At 38.6% G+C, this 15,741-nt stretch overlaps 6 protein-coding genes and 1 long non-coding RNA gene across 9 annotated transcripts in view; 3 read left to right on the forward strand and 4 right to left on the reverse strand.

Annotated features, from left to right (window-relative positions):
• LOC134211015 (protein transport protein Sec24A) overlaps positions 1-15,741 on the forward strand; it is a 118,958-nt gene that overhangs the window by 64,533 nt on the left and 38,684 nt on the right. The window lies entirely within an intron of this gene.
• LOC134215268 (uncharacterized) lies at positions 2,197-2,736 on the reverse strand. The gene is made up of 3 exons (XR_009980094.1): positions 2,600-2,736; positions 2,400-2,534; positions 2,197-2,323 (listed from the first exon to the last, which is right to left on the reverse strand). It is a non-coding gene; the product is annotated as an uncharacterized LOC134215268 (long non-coding RNA).
• LOC134209301 (uncharacterized) lies at positions 3,096-4,191 on the forward strand. The gene is given in 4 exon segments (XM_062685294.1): positions 3,096-3,101; positions 3,190-3,953; positions 3,955-3,976; positions 3,978-4,191. Coding segments are annotated over 4 exon segments (978 nt in total). The 3' UTR covers positions 4,164-4,191.
• Positions 4,676-6,364, forward strand: LOC134215269 (uncharacterized). Its single transcript, XM_062694489.1, has 2 exons — positions 4,676-4,926; positions 4,998-6,364. Exons 1-2 carry the CDS (start codon positions 4,826-4,828, stop codon positions 6,220-6,222), a joined length of 1,326 nt encoding a protein of 441 aa, XP_062550473.1. The 5' UTR covers positions 4,676-4,825; the 3' UTR covers positions 6,223-6,364.
• On the reverse strand, positions 6,333-7,593 carry LOC134215270 (uncharacterized). Its single transcript, XM_062694490.1, has 2 exons — positions 7,508-7,593; positions 6,333-7,438 (listed from the first exon to the last, which is right to left on the reverse strand). The coding sequence occupies exon 2, from the start codon at positions 7,383-7,385 to the stop codon at positions 6,333-6,335; it is 1,053 nt and encodes a 350-aa protein (XP_062550474.1). The 5' UTR covers positions 7,386-7,438; positions 7,508-7,593.
• LOC134209302 (uncharacterized) lies at positions 8,617-13,073 on the reverse strand. Its single transcript, XM_062685295.1, has 2 exons — positions 12,987-13,073; positions 8,617-9,558 (listed from the first exon to the last, which is right to left on the reverse strand). The coding sequence occupies exons 1-2, from the start codon at positions 13,071-13,073 to the stop codon at positions 8,617-8,619; spliced, it is 1,029 nt and encodes a 342-aa protein (XP_062541279.1).
• Positions 11,929-12,945, reverse strand: LOC134215271 (uncharacterized). Its single transcript, XM_062694491.1, has 2 exons — positions 12,708-12,945; positions 11,929-12,636 (listed from the first exon to the last, which is right to left on the reverse strand). Exons 1-2 carry the CDS (start codon positions 12,806-12,808, stop codon positions 12,030-12,032), a joined length of 708 nt encoding a protein of 235 aa, XP_062550475.1. The 5' UTR covers positions 12,809-12,945; the 3' UTR covers positions 11,929-12,029.

The following is a 15,741-nucleotide window of genomic DNA, read 5'->3' on the forward strand; positions in this document are numbered from 1 at the left end:
TGATTTCAGTTAGTTGGGCAAATCACGACCTAGATGGCGGTAGTGAGCAAACGTCAAACTAGAGCAAATCCGATGTGCGCGCCACGAGTGATCGATTGGCCAACTAATCATTATTTGAATTGACCTGTAAATCAGTGAACTATGGAAATTTGACGAGTGTTATGTCTGTTTGTCTGTGGTAAAATGCTAATATCTTTGTCTAATAAACTCTAATCTTCTCGCGGTTTGTTGCATAACATTCTGTATTAAATTCTTCAAGATCTGAATGAGTATCATAGTTCTTCATCGTAAGTTGTGCCGTCCAACTGCAATTCACTGTTTTGGGATGTTCCGGTATACATTTTTGCATATAAACTTCCAACGAGTTTAGCACCGCCCAAACGTTGACCGATTTGGCTGAAATTTTGTCCAGAGCATCAGGGCATCAAACAGAACTGAATAAGAGGGCGGCCCATCAAAAAAATTGTAAAAAGTTTTTCCCATACTAATTTGAGCCACCCTAGTGTACATATGGACAATAAATTAACCTAAAATTTGAGTTCAAAATACTCACTGATGAGAATAATGCAACAAAATTTGGGTAGTTTTTCCTTTTCTCCCCATAATAAGTCAAAACATAAGTCATAAGTCAGTGCAAACTATAGATAGTGGAATATATAGATGAGCGAAGATAAATTCTATGTCTCCAAACGAACTGTCAAGCGTGTCTCCAAACTAGCATGACGTCACGATTTCGATGGAAACATTAAGGGTTGTGACGTCATATGCGCGTGTGCACGGGCAAAAAAATCAACTCAGCCGTGCTTTCGCTCATCTATAGATTCTACTATTGGTGCTGATTCGGCGAATTCAAGCCTTCTTATATACCACATTGATCAAAATGCTCGAATGGTGGGTGCAGTTGACCTCCAGAAACGTCAAATCAGAGACTAACCCGCAGGCAATCTGGCGGCCATTACCGCTCGCGGAAAACTGGATAGTGCAAACTAAGTGCAGGAGATAATCTTTTCACCAGAGGCGTCGCGTGGTCAATTCTTTAACCTGTGCACCGAGCGCTGTATTTCGGTTTTCAGTTTTTTGATGTAGCTATCAATGTATCAGCATTAAAATTACGAGTAAGCACGCGCCGGTGATACTTTTTTTTAAATTATATTTGTTGTAGAAAAAAAAGTTAAGCATTAAATAATGTAAATTGGGTCCTAAAGCCCTACCTCGTTTATGTTTGCAAACGATAGTGCATCGATCAAGAATACTTGAACCAATGTTATAAAAATTCTGGTAAATATTGTGGATCCCAGCATTATCGCTCAGATCACGATTAAATTGAATCAGGCTAACCAGACTGTGAACATACCGCGCAAGAGTCACTTAACTTGAAGAGATTGTCATCGAATAACAAAAACTGTAAATTGACTCCAGTTATTCAAGTCGTCACTGTGTTATTATCAAGTGACTCCACTCCATGTAACGTTTTTCTTCTGAAACGTCAGCCGTAAACAAAAACATTCAGTTTGTTTTTATTCTATAGAGGGTGTTGTTATTCACAAATAGCAACCGTTTCTCGAACAGTTTTACGATTGAAATGGATTTTCCGGAGGACCTAGACCACGTATTTGAAGAATATCTCGAGGATGACAGCGAAGGGATTTTTGATTATGCAAATTTGGACGTTAACTACGATATTGAATCGCTCAAGGATATCGATGATCCACTGCAAGATACGATGGGGGACGAAGATGTGCCGTCGACATCTAAAGCAAAGTCTTCAAAAAAGGTAAGAAAATGATTTCCCGCATAATCGTGAACCATAAATGAATTATTTCTCAGACCGTTTATGACAATAAATAACATTATTCTTACTATTTTGATTGTTGTTAATACTGAAGATAAATGAACCGCATCATAAATGGTCTCCACAATATGATATATTGTTTTTTGCCAATGGACATCATGGGTAATGGGCGGTTAAGTATAATTACAATACAAAAAAGGGCATTTTTCAGTACATTTTTTTCGCTCCACATTACGTTATATGGTTCAGTTATAATCCTTGTTTTTGAATGGAAACAGTATGGGATGTAGTATGTAAACCTTCGGATGATATGATGAAAAATTCGACGTACCGTTTCCTTTATTTACTACTAGAAAGAAAAGTAGTTGGTAATTTCTCGCATATTAAATAAAAACACAACACATAAATTATATTATAAATTTATTTATTTTTCATATTGACGCTTCAGAGTTTATAGATGAATTTCGGTATATAATTTGATGGTAATAATATTCAAGATGTTGCACCCAAGAAGAGACATTCGAATGTAAACTGCATAAACCATAGGAGAGAAATTAAATCATAACTATTTATGCAGGGTATTTTTAATGTATGTAAAAATACTTACCAATGTAATATTCTAAAATATTTGGAAAATGTTGAAACTGGAGAGCTTCGCGAGATGGACCAATTGCGTCTGACCTCATGACAAAGGAGAAATCTGGAAGGCCTCGTCATTCTGCCACCATTCCTCCCACAGAAGCTGTTGAAAATTATTTAAAATATTTACCCGCTAGTGCAATGACTTATTCTAATTTCATTACTTACCCTTGTTTGTAATTCGAATCATGGAGTAAAACTAAAAATTAAGTAGAGTTTTTTCCACTTTCGAACGATTTCAATCGAATTTCCGAAAACAACACGATCAGGTTCACTGTCAGATACACGATTAAGAAATTCTGCGGAATATAAATAACCAAACACACACTTGTTGCTGAACCTATAGGTTTATCATGTTTTTATCATTGGATGATATAATTGTTAATGTGTGTGTTGAATCGCAACGAATCAAAACTAAGTTCAGACGATACGTAACAATTTCATAGTCATATCCCACATTGTTGCTACATAAGGTATAAATCATTTACAGTTAGTTATAATTTTCTCCCAAGGAATGGAAGACATGAAATTATAAAGACGTAATGAACAATGTCATTACAACATCTAGTATCGTAAAGTAAACATGATGTATGCTATTTATTCTAGATCAACGTATAGTTACACCCTATATCGACAATTATATAAACAGTAACAGTATTCCTTAATGCAGGTAAATAGTTACAGTAATTCTACAGATCGTTTTCAATTATGCGGGTTGTCTTCTAACACACCCTAAGAAATTATTTGATTTTCTTCAGATAAAGAGAAGCTGTGATTTGGCGACCAGGATAGAAAACAGTTACTCAAGCATCGGCGGTAAAAAGTTCCGACTTCGAGCAGATATTTTCTTAAAGAAATTCAAAAACCAAAAGTCCTATGAGAAGTATGGTGCTATCAATGTTGATGGAGATACTGTTAACGAAATACTAACGATGGTATGGAGTTGCTGCTCAAAATTCACCCACCGTGCTGTTCGGTTTACAGAATCTGCCGATTCACGACCTGAAGCGTCTTGGGAGGATGTAATCCCTGGTTTTGATGATTGCGACAGATTCCTCGTGTTTCAAGATAAAATTAATAAAAGGAATATTTCGCCATCAAAAGTTGACAGCGCCAACCTAGTTAATTGGTTATCGAAGGAAGTGTCGGTTATTGTTTACAAGTACTCAGATAGCATAACTTCATTAGAGCGATGGCACCAAGTCGAAGCTCAGCTCCTTCGTCCTCTTGAGAAAGATCGATCTGGGGCGGAATCGGTTGCTTCAATCAACCAACTAAAGGAGCAGCTTAAAAGGATTCACGGGAAATATTTATCTGGCGATGATGTAAATTGGGGCTGCTGGGCTAGTTGGATTTCTAGCAAAACGTTTGATCAACGAGATGATTTAATGAATCAAGCCCCACCTGAGCATCTTATAAACCTTTTTAGCAGTGTTCCTGTCCATAGTGACACTATCCTGGAGAAAGCTAGACTCGATTTGCAAGTGGCTAACACAGTCAACGGTGCTTACAGTAACATACTTCGAGTTGAAAAATGATTACCAAACAACTTGGTAATGTGGTCAGAACGATTGGGGAAAGAATTTCGATGCTTGAGACGAAACAGAAGGAATATGATGAGATGCTGCAAGCGATGAGAAACACTGTGGCAGTGAAAGAAAACAAGTTCTCGGTTGAGTTGGCTCGGAATGTCACTGATTGCTTGGATGTGGATCATGATGAATTTAGCTAAAAATGGACTTCTGAATTCAACCGAACACATATTTGGTTTAATAAAAACACAATATAAACACAAAAAAGTTTTATTGATCTGATCATATTTTGAATCCGAATTGCTTCATACACTGAGATTAATTACCATCTAAATTATATGTGCAACGCACATATATTTTTGCAATCAAGCTTTGCAAATAAGTTTTATGATTCATGCACATAAAACTTGAGAAGTTGGTGGCTCTTTAATTTTATGTGCAACGCACACATAAAATGAATGCACATCTAATATAATTTATTTGGTTTTTCCAATATACTCTAAATGCAACTGCAAATGTTATTCATGTGGTTTGCGTTATAAACCAAATGCATTCAGTTTAGTTTCTTTTTGGTTATAAAAAAAAATACAAAAATACAAGGCATTTTGAATTACTTTTTTTATTTTATGCTAAAATAATATCGATGATGATTACAATCAACGCTTCTTTCCGGGAATTGACTCTGAAGGATGGGGTATTGCAGATTGCTTTCAAATATAAATTTTCAGTGCACTTCAGGTATCACACTATTTTTCTGTGCATTCCTGGTTGCTGAATTAATTTTGATTAAATCTTCAATAAATAAACTTTTTGTACCACATTTATTTAATTTTCCGTGTAACCGGCAACCTTGCTCAAATTTATGATGTCAATAAGAAGAAGAAACAAAACAACAACAATACCGTTTCTCATCGCCCGCAATAAACAGCAACTGCAGTTTCATTGTTTTGGATCGTTTTGCAGGTAAATTTGAGTAAAATTGAGGAAAAATACTTGATATTTCTTTTATTATTGATGATTCTTCTATCTTTTAGCATGATGGAGGATGGAGAAGGCTACACTGACCGAGACACCGGTAGCAGCTATGAGGAATCAGTGCATCAAGCTGAAAATGGTGTGGCTTTGGAGGATTCCGACAAATATATAATCGAAGCACTTGACGATGATCCTGAGGAATACGTGCATCAAAACGAAAATGGTGTGGATTTGGAGGATTATGAGAAATACACAATTAAAGCGCTTGACGATGATCCCATGGTTAATCCTTTAGATGACGATAACGAGACAGATGGTCCTAGTCTCAGAGACGACGTAAACGATGAGCAGACGAATCATGATGCTAAGCGCAGTCGAAAAAACAACTTGTCCCTATCCGCCTCCTTCTTCAAGCGTCGATTTGTTGGCGAAACATCCGGCAGCCTCATAGCATCGCAAACTATTTCAGGTGATTCAGTCGACGAAATATTGAGGAGCGTATGGACTATTGTCAAACCGATGATATGCCGTGAAGTAATCTTTGTTATGGAGAAAGGAAACCAAATACCAACATGGGGCGAAAGCGACCCGACCTACGACGATATGGGAAAATTCATATATATGCAAAACCATCAAAATCGAAGACGTGTCGATATCAGCCAGATTAGTAGTAAGCTTCTTATTAGCTGGCGAGGAAAAGTTATTCGGGTTCATGTGCATATTTATTCTACGGCTGTATTCTGCAAACAACTGTGGGATTTGGTGGACAAGCAGTTGGTGAAATTTCAGCAAACGGACCGAGCAGGTGCGCCCAGTAATCAGTCCCTGTCTCAACTGGCAGATGAGCTTCGAGAACTTCATGGCAAGCATTTCACTGGACACGCAAGCTCGTGGAAACTGTGGGCAAACTACATCCACACCACACCCGCGCATGAACGAGAGCGAAAAAAAACTGAGCTACCTCCACTTTCCATAATAAAGTTCTTTCGATCTGTTCCTACTTCGGAAGCTGTACAGCTTGAATGCTCTCGCCAGGGATTGTCTGTTGCTACTACCATCAACGATGCGTTTGCTGCAGAGCTTTCGACATTGGAGGAAGAAGCGGATCAAATCATATCTCTAGGACAGCGATTGAAGCACCGTATCAGCGCACTGCGAACACGATCGTCCATCAACTCAAGCCTAGTTTCAGCGTTCCAGGAGGCTCACAGACCAGAAGAAAACGAAATAAGTTGTTCTCTTGTAGATAACATTTCGGATATGGTTGATGTGGATCACATGTAACAGTGAAAAGTTAATCTTTGATGATTTTTGTACCTGAAGGGTTATATTCCAATAAAGTGAAGTAAATAGTATATATTGATTATTTTGTTTCAAATCCAAATAAAATCCTCTTATTCGTTACGAACCTGATTCTCATTTTGGGTCATTCCAATCGATGGATCGAAGACACCGCCTGGTAAATAGCCACAATGTTTATAAATGTTACTGCAATTGTACTTTTCGAGAGCCATGAATGTTTCAAGAGCTAATAAAGAAAGTTTTTCGTTCTTATTTTCAACGTAAGCTTTTCTAATTCGCGATTTTGTCATTCCAAATACCAATTCCACGGGATTGAAGAATGGGCAATACGGTGGCAAAAACACTGGAAGAATTCCTATTGAGCGGAGATAAAGAATTATATTGGGGTCACAGTGGATCCGTGCCCCGTCCATAATCCACACCGAATTGTACCCTGGATATCGCTGTACTTTTTCATTCTTTAAAGCAAATTCGCGACAGCAATCAAAGTATATTTGCCTGGTGAAAGTTCCCTCAGTTTCGAATGTATCTAAGACACCGTTCATACCCAGGAAACATAAGTATGACGCTCTAGGGCGACGCACAAATTCTCCACGATACACTAGCCGTTTTCCCTTTGGTCCATAGCCCGTGTTTCTCAAAATACCCTTGCTATCTATCGACACTTCATCAAGAAACACAAGATGATAAAGGTCCCAGTCGAACAAGCTCATTTCTGAGCAGAAACGAAGAATTTCATGCTCTTTAATTTGAATGGCCCTACGTTCTAGCGCTTGCCACGAAAGTCCTTCGGCATGCAAAATTCTGCAAATGCTGGATCCACTGATTTCAATCCGGAACTGCTGGTAGAAGAAGTCTCTGCATTCCTCAAGGTAAAGAACTGGCTTTTCTTGGTATAAAGCCACGATCCATTGTCTATGTTTCGCGCTGAACTTCCGGAATACTTGTTCCCGCTGCTTAGATGACAGTAAACCGTTTGCTTCGTAGGATTCAATCCAACTTCCGATGGTCGATTTGCTCTTTCGGTAGATAACCGCAAGCTGGGTCCGATTTATCCCAAGGAAATAGTAGTCGTAGAGGCAATGGTATTTTGTGTTCGTGCTGGCATGCTTATGCTCAACATTCTGCAGAATTACGTTGTCCATTATTCGTTGTCGAAAGAGGATTTCAACTTGTAAATATTATACAATACGGGGAACTGAAAACAGAATTGAAAATCACAACCGATGAAAAATATTTATGAAGAAACAACAGAGATGAACCAGACCATCAACCAGCAGCTGTTTGATTTTGACAGTTCTCGATGTCAAAATTCTGGCAGATCAAAGCGTCACACTTTTGATCACACTTTTGTTCTGTCACACTTTCAAACTGTGCAGTTCGATTTGGTGGGAACAACGCAATATCGTATAGTATAATTGGGTGGCGATTACGTTGGTGGTGACCCTTGATGTAAAACATAGATGGGAACGATGCCGTTACCTTCAACCTGAATGATCCATGGTGATGTGTTCTGATTTCGCATTTTGTTTCTTTTTCAACAGATGGTTCTCGGTGTGGGATTTTTTATATCCGGCGATCTTTTTTTCCAATATCGATGAAATGTTGACGCATTTTATCAGTAGCGATGATTTGTTCAGAGGCCGTAAAATACTGGATGGTGATTCGGCTTTTGGTTCCTAGTCCAGATTCAGCATCTGGTGACAAATTTCCTCCAGAATTTCTATTGGCACCGAGATTGGCACTTTCTGAACAAACATATTCCATCACCTCATCGGCCAGAAAAATCAAGCGGTCGCATACTGGGGGAAGGTCTCGAAGTCGTTTCATTCCGGCTTGAAGGCGTATACCTGAAGTCCTTTCTCTCGAAGTATTGAAAATGGCAGCTATCTTTTTCATCGGTAAAATATGGAAGCGGAAAGCGCGAACCGGAAAGCGAGAAGCGGAATTGGCTGCTATTAAAATTGTCAATCCATGGTGCACACAAGTCCAAGGCAAGCATTTTAACTAAAATGGAAATAAAAACTTATTAGTAAATATTCTATGCGTAAAATAGAATTAGCTTACACTTTGCCGCCATAAGAGAAAAAATCGAGCGACCAAATGATCGAGTGACCAACATTCCAACACAAAAATGTCTATTAGTTAGCTATTGAGTTTTATGTGCAGGTGTTGATAATTATCAACTATCGACCCTTGCACATAAAATTCACTTGCAGATCTAATGGTATGTAAATAGATTAAACTTGAAATTCATATATTTGCATATTAAATATTGTTGTTGATAAATAAATTTCAAATGCTGCACATGAATTCGTGATAACGCATTTCGATTCCTTTTTATATGATTCTCGCACATACAATTTAATGGAGATTTCATCTCAGTGTATCTTGGCCAAGACCCAGACTTGGATCAAATTGTCCCCCAGGTAAATATCCACATTTTGCAAAGATTCTAGAGCAATCATAATTTTTGAAATGTCGAAGAGCGTCTGCGATCACAACGGTAAGATCTTTTCTACTATTTTCAACGTATACTCGTTTTAAATATTGTTTTAAATACCCAAATAAAAACTCAATGGGATTATAGAACGGAGCATATGCGGGTAGAAACACCACTATTATTCCCAACGATCGGAGGTATTCTACAATCGATTTATGGCAATGAATTCGCGCTCCGTCTAGAATCCAAACGGAGTATTTCCCTGGGTTGCGGAACACCACCCCTGAGGTTGCAAAAGCGCGGACATTACTGAAAAATTTATCTCTGGTGAATGTTCCTTCTGTCGAATATGTTTCAAGCACTCCATCGTATCCTAAGAAACTTAGCATAGAGCAACGCGGACGGCGAATAAACTCCCCTCGATATACCAGCTTCTTTCCCACTGGTGCATAACCCTTATTACGGAGCATTCCACGATTATCGAACGATACTTCATCTAGGAATACTAAACAGTGAATATCCCATGATACGATGGCCAGATCTGATACAAATCTGTAAATGTCCTGTATTCGTATTTGGACTGCTCGTCTTTCTAACACTTTCCAGGAGAGTCCTTCGGCATGTAGAATCCTACTTACAGAAGAAGTGCTGATGGTTTTGTGGAAATGCCGCTCAAATGCAGCTTTGGCTTCGTCCAAGTAAATGATTGGACAACTTGTGTATAGGTCTACTAACCATTTCCGTTGTTCGATATTAAATCGCAGATATACTCTTTCCTTTTCCTTGCGGTTAAAAAATCCATTTTCCTCATATTTCCGGATCCAGAATGAGATTGTCGTCCGGTGCTTCGCATAAATTTTAGAAAGGGTATTGCGCTGTTCCCACCAAATCGAACTGCACAGTTTGAAAGTGTGACAGAACAAAAGTGTGATCAAAAGTGTGACGCTTTGATCTGCCAGAATTTTGACATCGAGAACTGTCAAAATCAAACAGCTGCTGGTTGATGGTCTGGTTCATCTCTGTTGTTTCTTTATAAATATTTTTCATCGGTTGTGATTTTCAATTCTGTTTTCAGTTCCCCGTATTGTATAATATTTACAAGTTGAAATCCTCTTTCGACAACGAATAATGGACAACGTAATTCTGCAGAATGTTGAGCATAAGCATGCCAGCACGAACACAAAATACCATTGCCTCTACGACTACTATTTCCTTGGGATAAATCGGACCCAGCTTGCGGTTATCTACCGAAAGAGCAAATCGACCATCGGAAGTTGGATTGAATCCTACGAAGCAAACGGTTTACTGTCATCTAAGCAGCGGGAACAAGTATTCCGGAAGTTCAGCGCGAAACATAGACAATGGATCGTGGCTTTATACCAAGAAAAGCCAGTTCTTTACCTTGAGGAATGCAGAGACTTTTTCTACCAGCAGTTCCGGATTGAAATCAGTGGATCCAGCATTTGCAGAATTTTGCATGCCGAAGGACTTTCGTGGCAAGCGCTAGAACGTAGGGCCATTCAAATTAAAGAGCATGAAATTCTTCGTTTCTGCTCAGAAATGAGCTCGTTCGACTGGGACCTTTATCATCTTGTGTTTCTTGATGAAGTGTCGATAGATAGCAAGGGTATTTTGAGAAACAGGGGCTATGGACCAAAGGGAAAACGGCTAGTGTATCGTGGAGAATTTGTGCGTCGCCCTAGAGCGTCATACTTATGTTTCCTGGGTATGAACGGTGTCTTAGATACATTCGAAACTGAGGGAACTTTCACCAGGCAAATATACTTTGATTGCTGTCGCGAATTTCCCGCATAATGGAAAACGGCATACCATGCAGTCAAAACAACATATGCGTTATAAGATATATTGTTACTATTTGCTTCATTGTTAGCATACAATTTTAAGCTTGATTCACCATGCCAACCCTACATCAACATTTACTGTTAATACATACCATGCTGTTGATGTGTAATTATATAGTTCTTCAATTGTACATCTACCAACTGAAGTATGGTACATCGAAAATTTTGTTCGAAAAAACGACCGGATTTAAATGTTAATTATACTTAACCGCCCATTACTCATATGGTCGTTTGCCCGTTTACCATCTGAGCTACTGTTGAAACTGTATATGAGTCTGTCCATTTATGGTTAACTACTATTAGTGAGACCATCGTTACAATAATACTTATTCTCTTAAATTATAACAGATGCGGTCTACGTATGGTCCATGATTATGCGGGTTGCTTTAAAGAATGAAAAAGTACAGCGATATCCAGGGTACAATTCGGTGTGGATTATGGACGGGGCACGGATCCACTGTGACCCCAATATAATTCTTTATCTCCGCTCAATAGGAATTCTTCCAGTGTTTTTGCCACCGTATTGCCCATTCTTCAATCCCGTGGAATTGGTATTTGGAATGACAAAATCGCGAATTAGAAAAGCTTACGTTGAAAATAAGAACGAAAAACTTTCTTTATTAGCTCTTGAAACATTCATGGCTCTCGAAAAGTACAATTGCAGTAACATTTATAAACATTGTGGCTATTTACCAGGCGGTGTCTTCGATCCATCGATTGGAATGACCCAAAATGAGAATCAGGTTCGTAACGAATAAGAGGATTTTATTTGGATTTGAAACAAAATAATCAATATATACTATTTACTTCACTTTATTGGAATATAACCCTTCAGGTACAAAAATCATCAAAGATTAACTTTTCACTGGTACATGTGATCCACATCAACCATATCCGAAATGTTATCTACAAGAGAACAACTTATTTCGTTTTCTTCTGGTCTGTGAGCCTCCTGGAACGCTGAAACTAGGCTTGAGTTGATGGACGATCGTGTTCGCAGTGCGCTGATACGGTGCTTCAATCGCTGTCCTAGAGATATGATTTGATCCGCTTCTTCCTCCAATGTCGAAAGCTCTGCAGCAAACGCATCGTTGATGGTAGTAGCAACAGACAATCCCTGGCGAGAGCATTCAAGCTGTACAGCTTCCGAAGTAGGAACAGATCGAAAGAACTTTATTATGGAAAGTGGAGGTAGCTCAGCCTCTTTTCGCTCTCGTTCATGCGCGGGTGTGGTGTGGATGTAGTTTGCCCACAGTTTCCACGAGCTTGCGTGTCCAGTGAAATGCTTGCCATGAAGTTCTCGAAGCTCATCTGCCAGTTGAGACAGGGACTGATTACTGGGTGCACCTGCTCGGTCCGTTTGCTGAAATTTCACCAACTGCTTGTCCACCAAATCCCACAGTTGTTTGCAGAATACAGCCGTAGAATAAATATGCACATGAACCCGAATAACTTTTCCTCGCCAGCTAATAAGAAGCTTACTACTAATCTGGCTGATATCGACACGTCTTCGATTTTGATGGTTTTGCATATATGAATTTTCCCATATCGTCGTAGGTCGGGTCGCTTTCGCCCCATGTTGGTATTTGGTTTCCTTTCTCCATAACAAAGATTACTTCACGGCATATCATCGGTTTGACAATAGTCCATACGCTCCTCAATATTTCGTCGACTGAATCACCTGAAATAGTTTGCGATGCTATGAGGCTGCCGGATGTTTCGCCAACAAATCGACGCTTGAAGAAGGAGGCGGATAGGGACAAGTTGTTTTTTCGACTGCGCTTAGCATCATGATTCGTCTGCTCATCGTTTACGTCGTCTCTGAGACTAGGACCATCTGTCTCGTTATCGTCATCTAAAGGATTAACCATGGGATCATCGTCAAGCGCTTTAATTGTGTATTTCTCATAATCCTCCAAATCCACACCATTTTCGTTTTGATGCACGTATTCCTCAGGATCATCGTCAAGTGCTTCGATTATATATTTGTCGGAATCCTCCAAAGCCAGACCATTTTCAGCTTGATGCACTGATTCCTCATAGCTGCTACCGGTGTCTCGGTCAGTGTAGCCTTCTCCATCCTCCATCATGCTAAAAGATAGAAGAATCATCAATAATAAAAGAAATATCAAGTATTTTTTCTCAATTTTACTCAAATTTACCTGCAAAACGATCCAAAACAATGAAACTGCAGTTGCTGTTTATTGCGGGCGATGAGAAACGGTATTGTTGTTGTTTTGTTTCTTCTTCTTATTGACATCATAAATTTGAGCAAGGTTGCCAGTTACACGGAAAATTAAATAAATGTGGTACAAAAAGTTTATTTATTGAAGATTTAATCAAAATTAATTCAGCAACCAGGAATGCACAGAAAAATAGTGTGATACCTGAAGTGCACTGAAAATTTATATTTGAAAGCAATCTGCAATATTTTTGGTCACTCCAAGGTAATAATAATCATATAAACAATGATACACGGTGTTGGTTGAAGCATGTTGATGCCGAACATTCTTCAGAATGTCTACCATAACTTTTAATTAATCCGCTCTTCAAATCACAGTTTATTAATGTTATTATCAAACCTCTACGAGAATCAGAAGATTATGAAATATTGAACACTTGTTTACAAAGTTAAAAGCAGATGAAATAAACAAAACAGCAAATGTGAGACAAAACTAAAAATGACGTTTCTCATATTTCGCAGTGTTGCGCGATCTTCTCTTGCGCGTTACCATCGTCACCAAATGAGAATTTGAGATGAGCGCGATAATATCTAAATCAGTAAAATTAATATTTTTGTGTTTGAGACATTTTAAGGCAAATTTTGGGCTGTGCAACATTTCAGAACGAATCAACCATCAGCCTAAAATGTCAGGCCCATATATTAACTGTCAAATGTTGAGTCAAGTGCCCTGCGGTGTGTTACTAGTGCGTTTGAATCATATTATTCCGTACGTCAAATAAGACCGAAAATGTCGAGGAAAGATTTTTCATCTATTTTTAAATTTCAAATTAAACAATGTTCCTTTCGATTTCTGAGTCAAAAGAAAAACTGACGCGTTCAGGATGATTACCTTCATCGTTCCATGGAAGATAATCGAATATCTTCAACCGTTATGTGTGTTCATATATACGTACGATGCGAATATAAATGATGGCTATGGTTTTTATTTTAACATCGAAAAAATAAGCTTATGAAGATTATGCAAATATTCATAATACTAATGCCTTTGATATCAAATAAAAAGTATAAGAATTGAGGACATAATGTTTAGGTTTGAAATTTTATTAGTGTAGTTTATTACAAGACAAAATTTTCAAAACGACTTATCTGCTTTTGTAAACAAAGATTAAAACGGCGATTTGACGAATCTGATAGCTTATTATTATTATTAAAATCTTTATTAAAGAGCTCCCACGCAAACCAACACCATCAATAGGTAGGTGAAGGATTCCGCTGCCTGTTGATGGTGTTGGTTTGCGTGGGAGAGCTTTCAGATTCGTCAAATCGTTGTTTGAATCTTTGTTTACAAAAGCAGATAAGTCGTTTTGAAAATTTTGTCTTGATTACCTCTATTGAAAGTACCCATTATTGCAATAATGGGTAAATTGAGTTTCTCCGTGTACTCGGTGAATTGACCCAGCAAACAATCAGTTCGACGTTAGACACTAGTTAGGGGATGTTAGTTATGTTGCAGTGCAAATACATAACCATTTTTATGATTTTATGCTGTTGCAATAGTATTCGTACGTGTATATTTCAATTGTGACTGTTTTGCTTTTGTATGCAGCCGCACCAAGCCGCACTGCTGAGGTGCTGAAAAAAAAACAATGATGGAAAAAAATGTCCAAGTTTCCGAGCAATCAAATCGTTTGGTCCGCGCGGTTGGGATCCACTTCTTCCAATGCCGTGCCAGGTAAGTTTTGTGTTGTTTGTTTATAAAAAAATGAATTGCAAATATTTTTATATTTACAGAGATCGTGTGGATGCCGGCATCAATCTGGTGGCAGAACGGAAGTAAAATCCATCGATGGCGGATGCGGTAAATTTATCAACTTTAAAAATAGGATTCGAATAAACCAGCTGCTGAACCGGCTGAGGCTGCTGATCGAGTTGCCGACGATGGTCATTAATGCTGTGCTACTGTTTGTGATGGTAGGTAGATACTTTACGAGTGGTTTTCCCAAAGTTTTTCATTCGGACATACCTCTTGTAGCACTACATGGACCTACTGGCCAATCTCCGAGAGAAGCTCTCCCACCTTCACGAGTACCTATATTTATGATGGGAATTTCAAGTCATCAAGGCCGTGTGGATGCCTACATCCGGAATGCTCCAGGAAAAACTCCAGGAGAATTACACAAGAACATTCTGGCGTAACTCCCAGAGGACCTCCAGGAGGAATTTGTAGAGGAACTCCTGGAGGTATTCCCAGAAGAACTTCTGGCGTTATTCCTCGTAGAACTCCTGGAGTAATTTCCAGAGAAACTAGAGTTCTGGAGGAGTTTTCAGAGGAACGCTTGGAAGAATTCTCAAAAGAACCCCTGGAAATATTCTCAGAAGAACTCCAGAGGAACTCTTGGAGGAAATACCGGAATTCGCAGAGATACTACTAGAAGATTTCGCAGAGCAACTCTTGGAGGATCTTCTGACAGAATTACATTAGTTAGGAACTCCCAGATGAACTCCCGAAGTAACTTCTGGAATAATTACAAAAAGAACTCCTGAAGGTATTCCCAAATAAACTAGAATAACTATTGGAGGAATTTCACAAAAATAAACGAACTATTCTTCATTTAATTCAGTTTTGTTTGCATCTAGCTGTCATTCGGTGCAAAAGTGTGCTTGTGTTGGTTAATAATATATTTCGCGCCAATACATGCACTTTTTGCTCGCATGACAGCTGGATGTAAATAAACCAGCATGAAATCCCACCCGAAAATACCCTAACCACTGCCTAACCACCTAAAGCAAAACATAGCTAACGTTCATCTAATGTGAGGGTAACGGGTTAGATTAAAATATGCATAAATCATAAACATACCTAACAAAAGTGTTGCAGATCTGTCTAATTTTAGTCTCATTTTACCCTAAAGTTAGTGAGAATGTTAGTGTAACTTTCTAACAGGTTACACTCATGTTAGGCTCAAGTTAGAGTCACCTTGTTTGCTGGGGAGTTGGGTTTTTTATTCCTT

The sequence above is a fragment of the Armigeres subalbatus genome, chromosome 2 (genome assembly GCF_024139115.2).
Source record: "Armigeres subalbatus isolate Guangzhou_Male chromosome 2, GZ_Asu_2, whole genome shotgun sequence".
In the NCBI taxonomy this organism is placed as follows: Eukaryota; Metazoa; Arthropoda; class Insecta; order Diptera; family Culicidae; genus Armigeres; species Armigeres subalbatus.

Excerpts from the sequence above, each read along its gene's own strand:
- LOC134215269 (XM_062694489.1), top strand. The coding sequence starts at position 4,826 with ATGATGTCAATAAGAAGAAGAAACAAAACAACAACAATACCGTTTCTC. Across the intron at positions 4,927-4,997 it reads TGTTTTGGATCGTTTTGCAG|CATGATGGAGGATGGAGAAG; the intron begins GTAAATTTGAGT and ends TCTATCTTTTAG.
- LOC134215270 (XM_062694490.1), bottom strand. The coding sequence starts at position 7,385 with ATGGACAACGTAATTCTGCAGAATGTTGAGCATAAGCATGCCAGCACG.
- LOC134215271 (XM_062694491.1), bottom strand. The coding sequence starts at position 12,808 with ATGATGTCAATAAGAAGAAGAAACAAAACAACAACAATACCGTTTCTC. Across the intron at positions 12,637-12,707 it reads TGTTTTGGATCGTTTTGCAG|CATGATGGAGGATGGAGAAG; the intron begins GTAAATTTGAGT and ends TCTATCTTTTAG.
- LOC134209302 (XM_062685295.1), bottom strand. The coding sequence starts at position 13,073 with ATGGTAGACATTCTGAAGAATGTTCGGCATCAACATGCTTCAACCAAC. Across the intron at positions 9,559-12,986 it reads ATGATTATTATTACCTTGGA|CGCAATACCCTTTCTAAAAT; the intron begins GTGACCAAAAAT and ends TGGTGGGAACAG.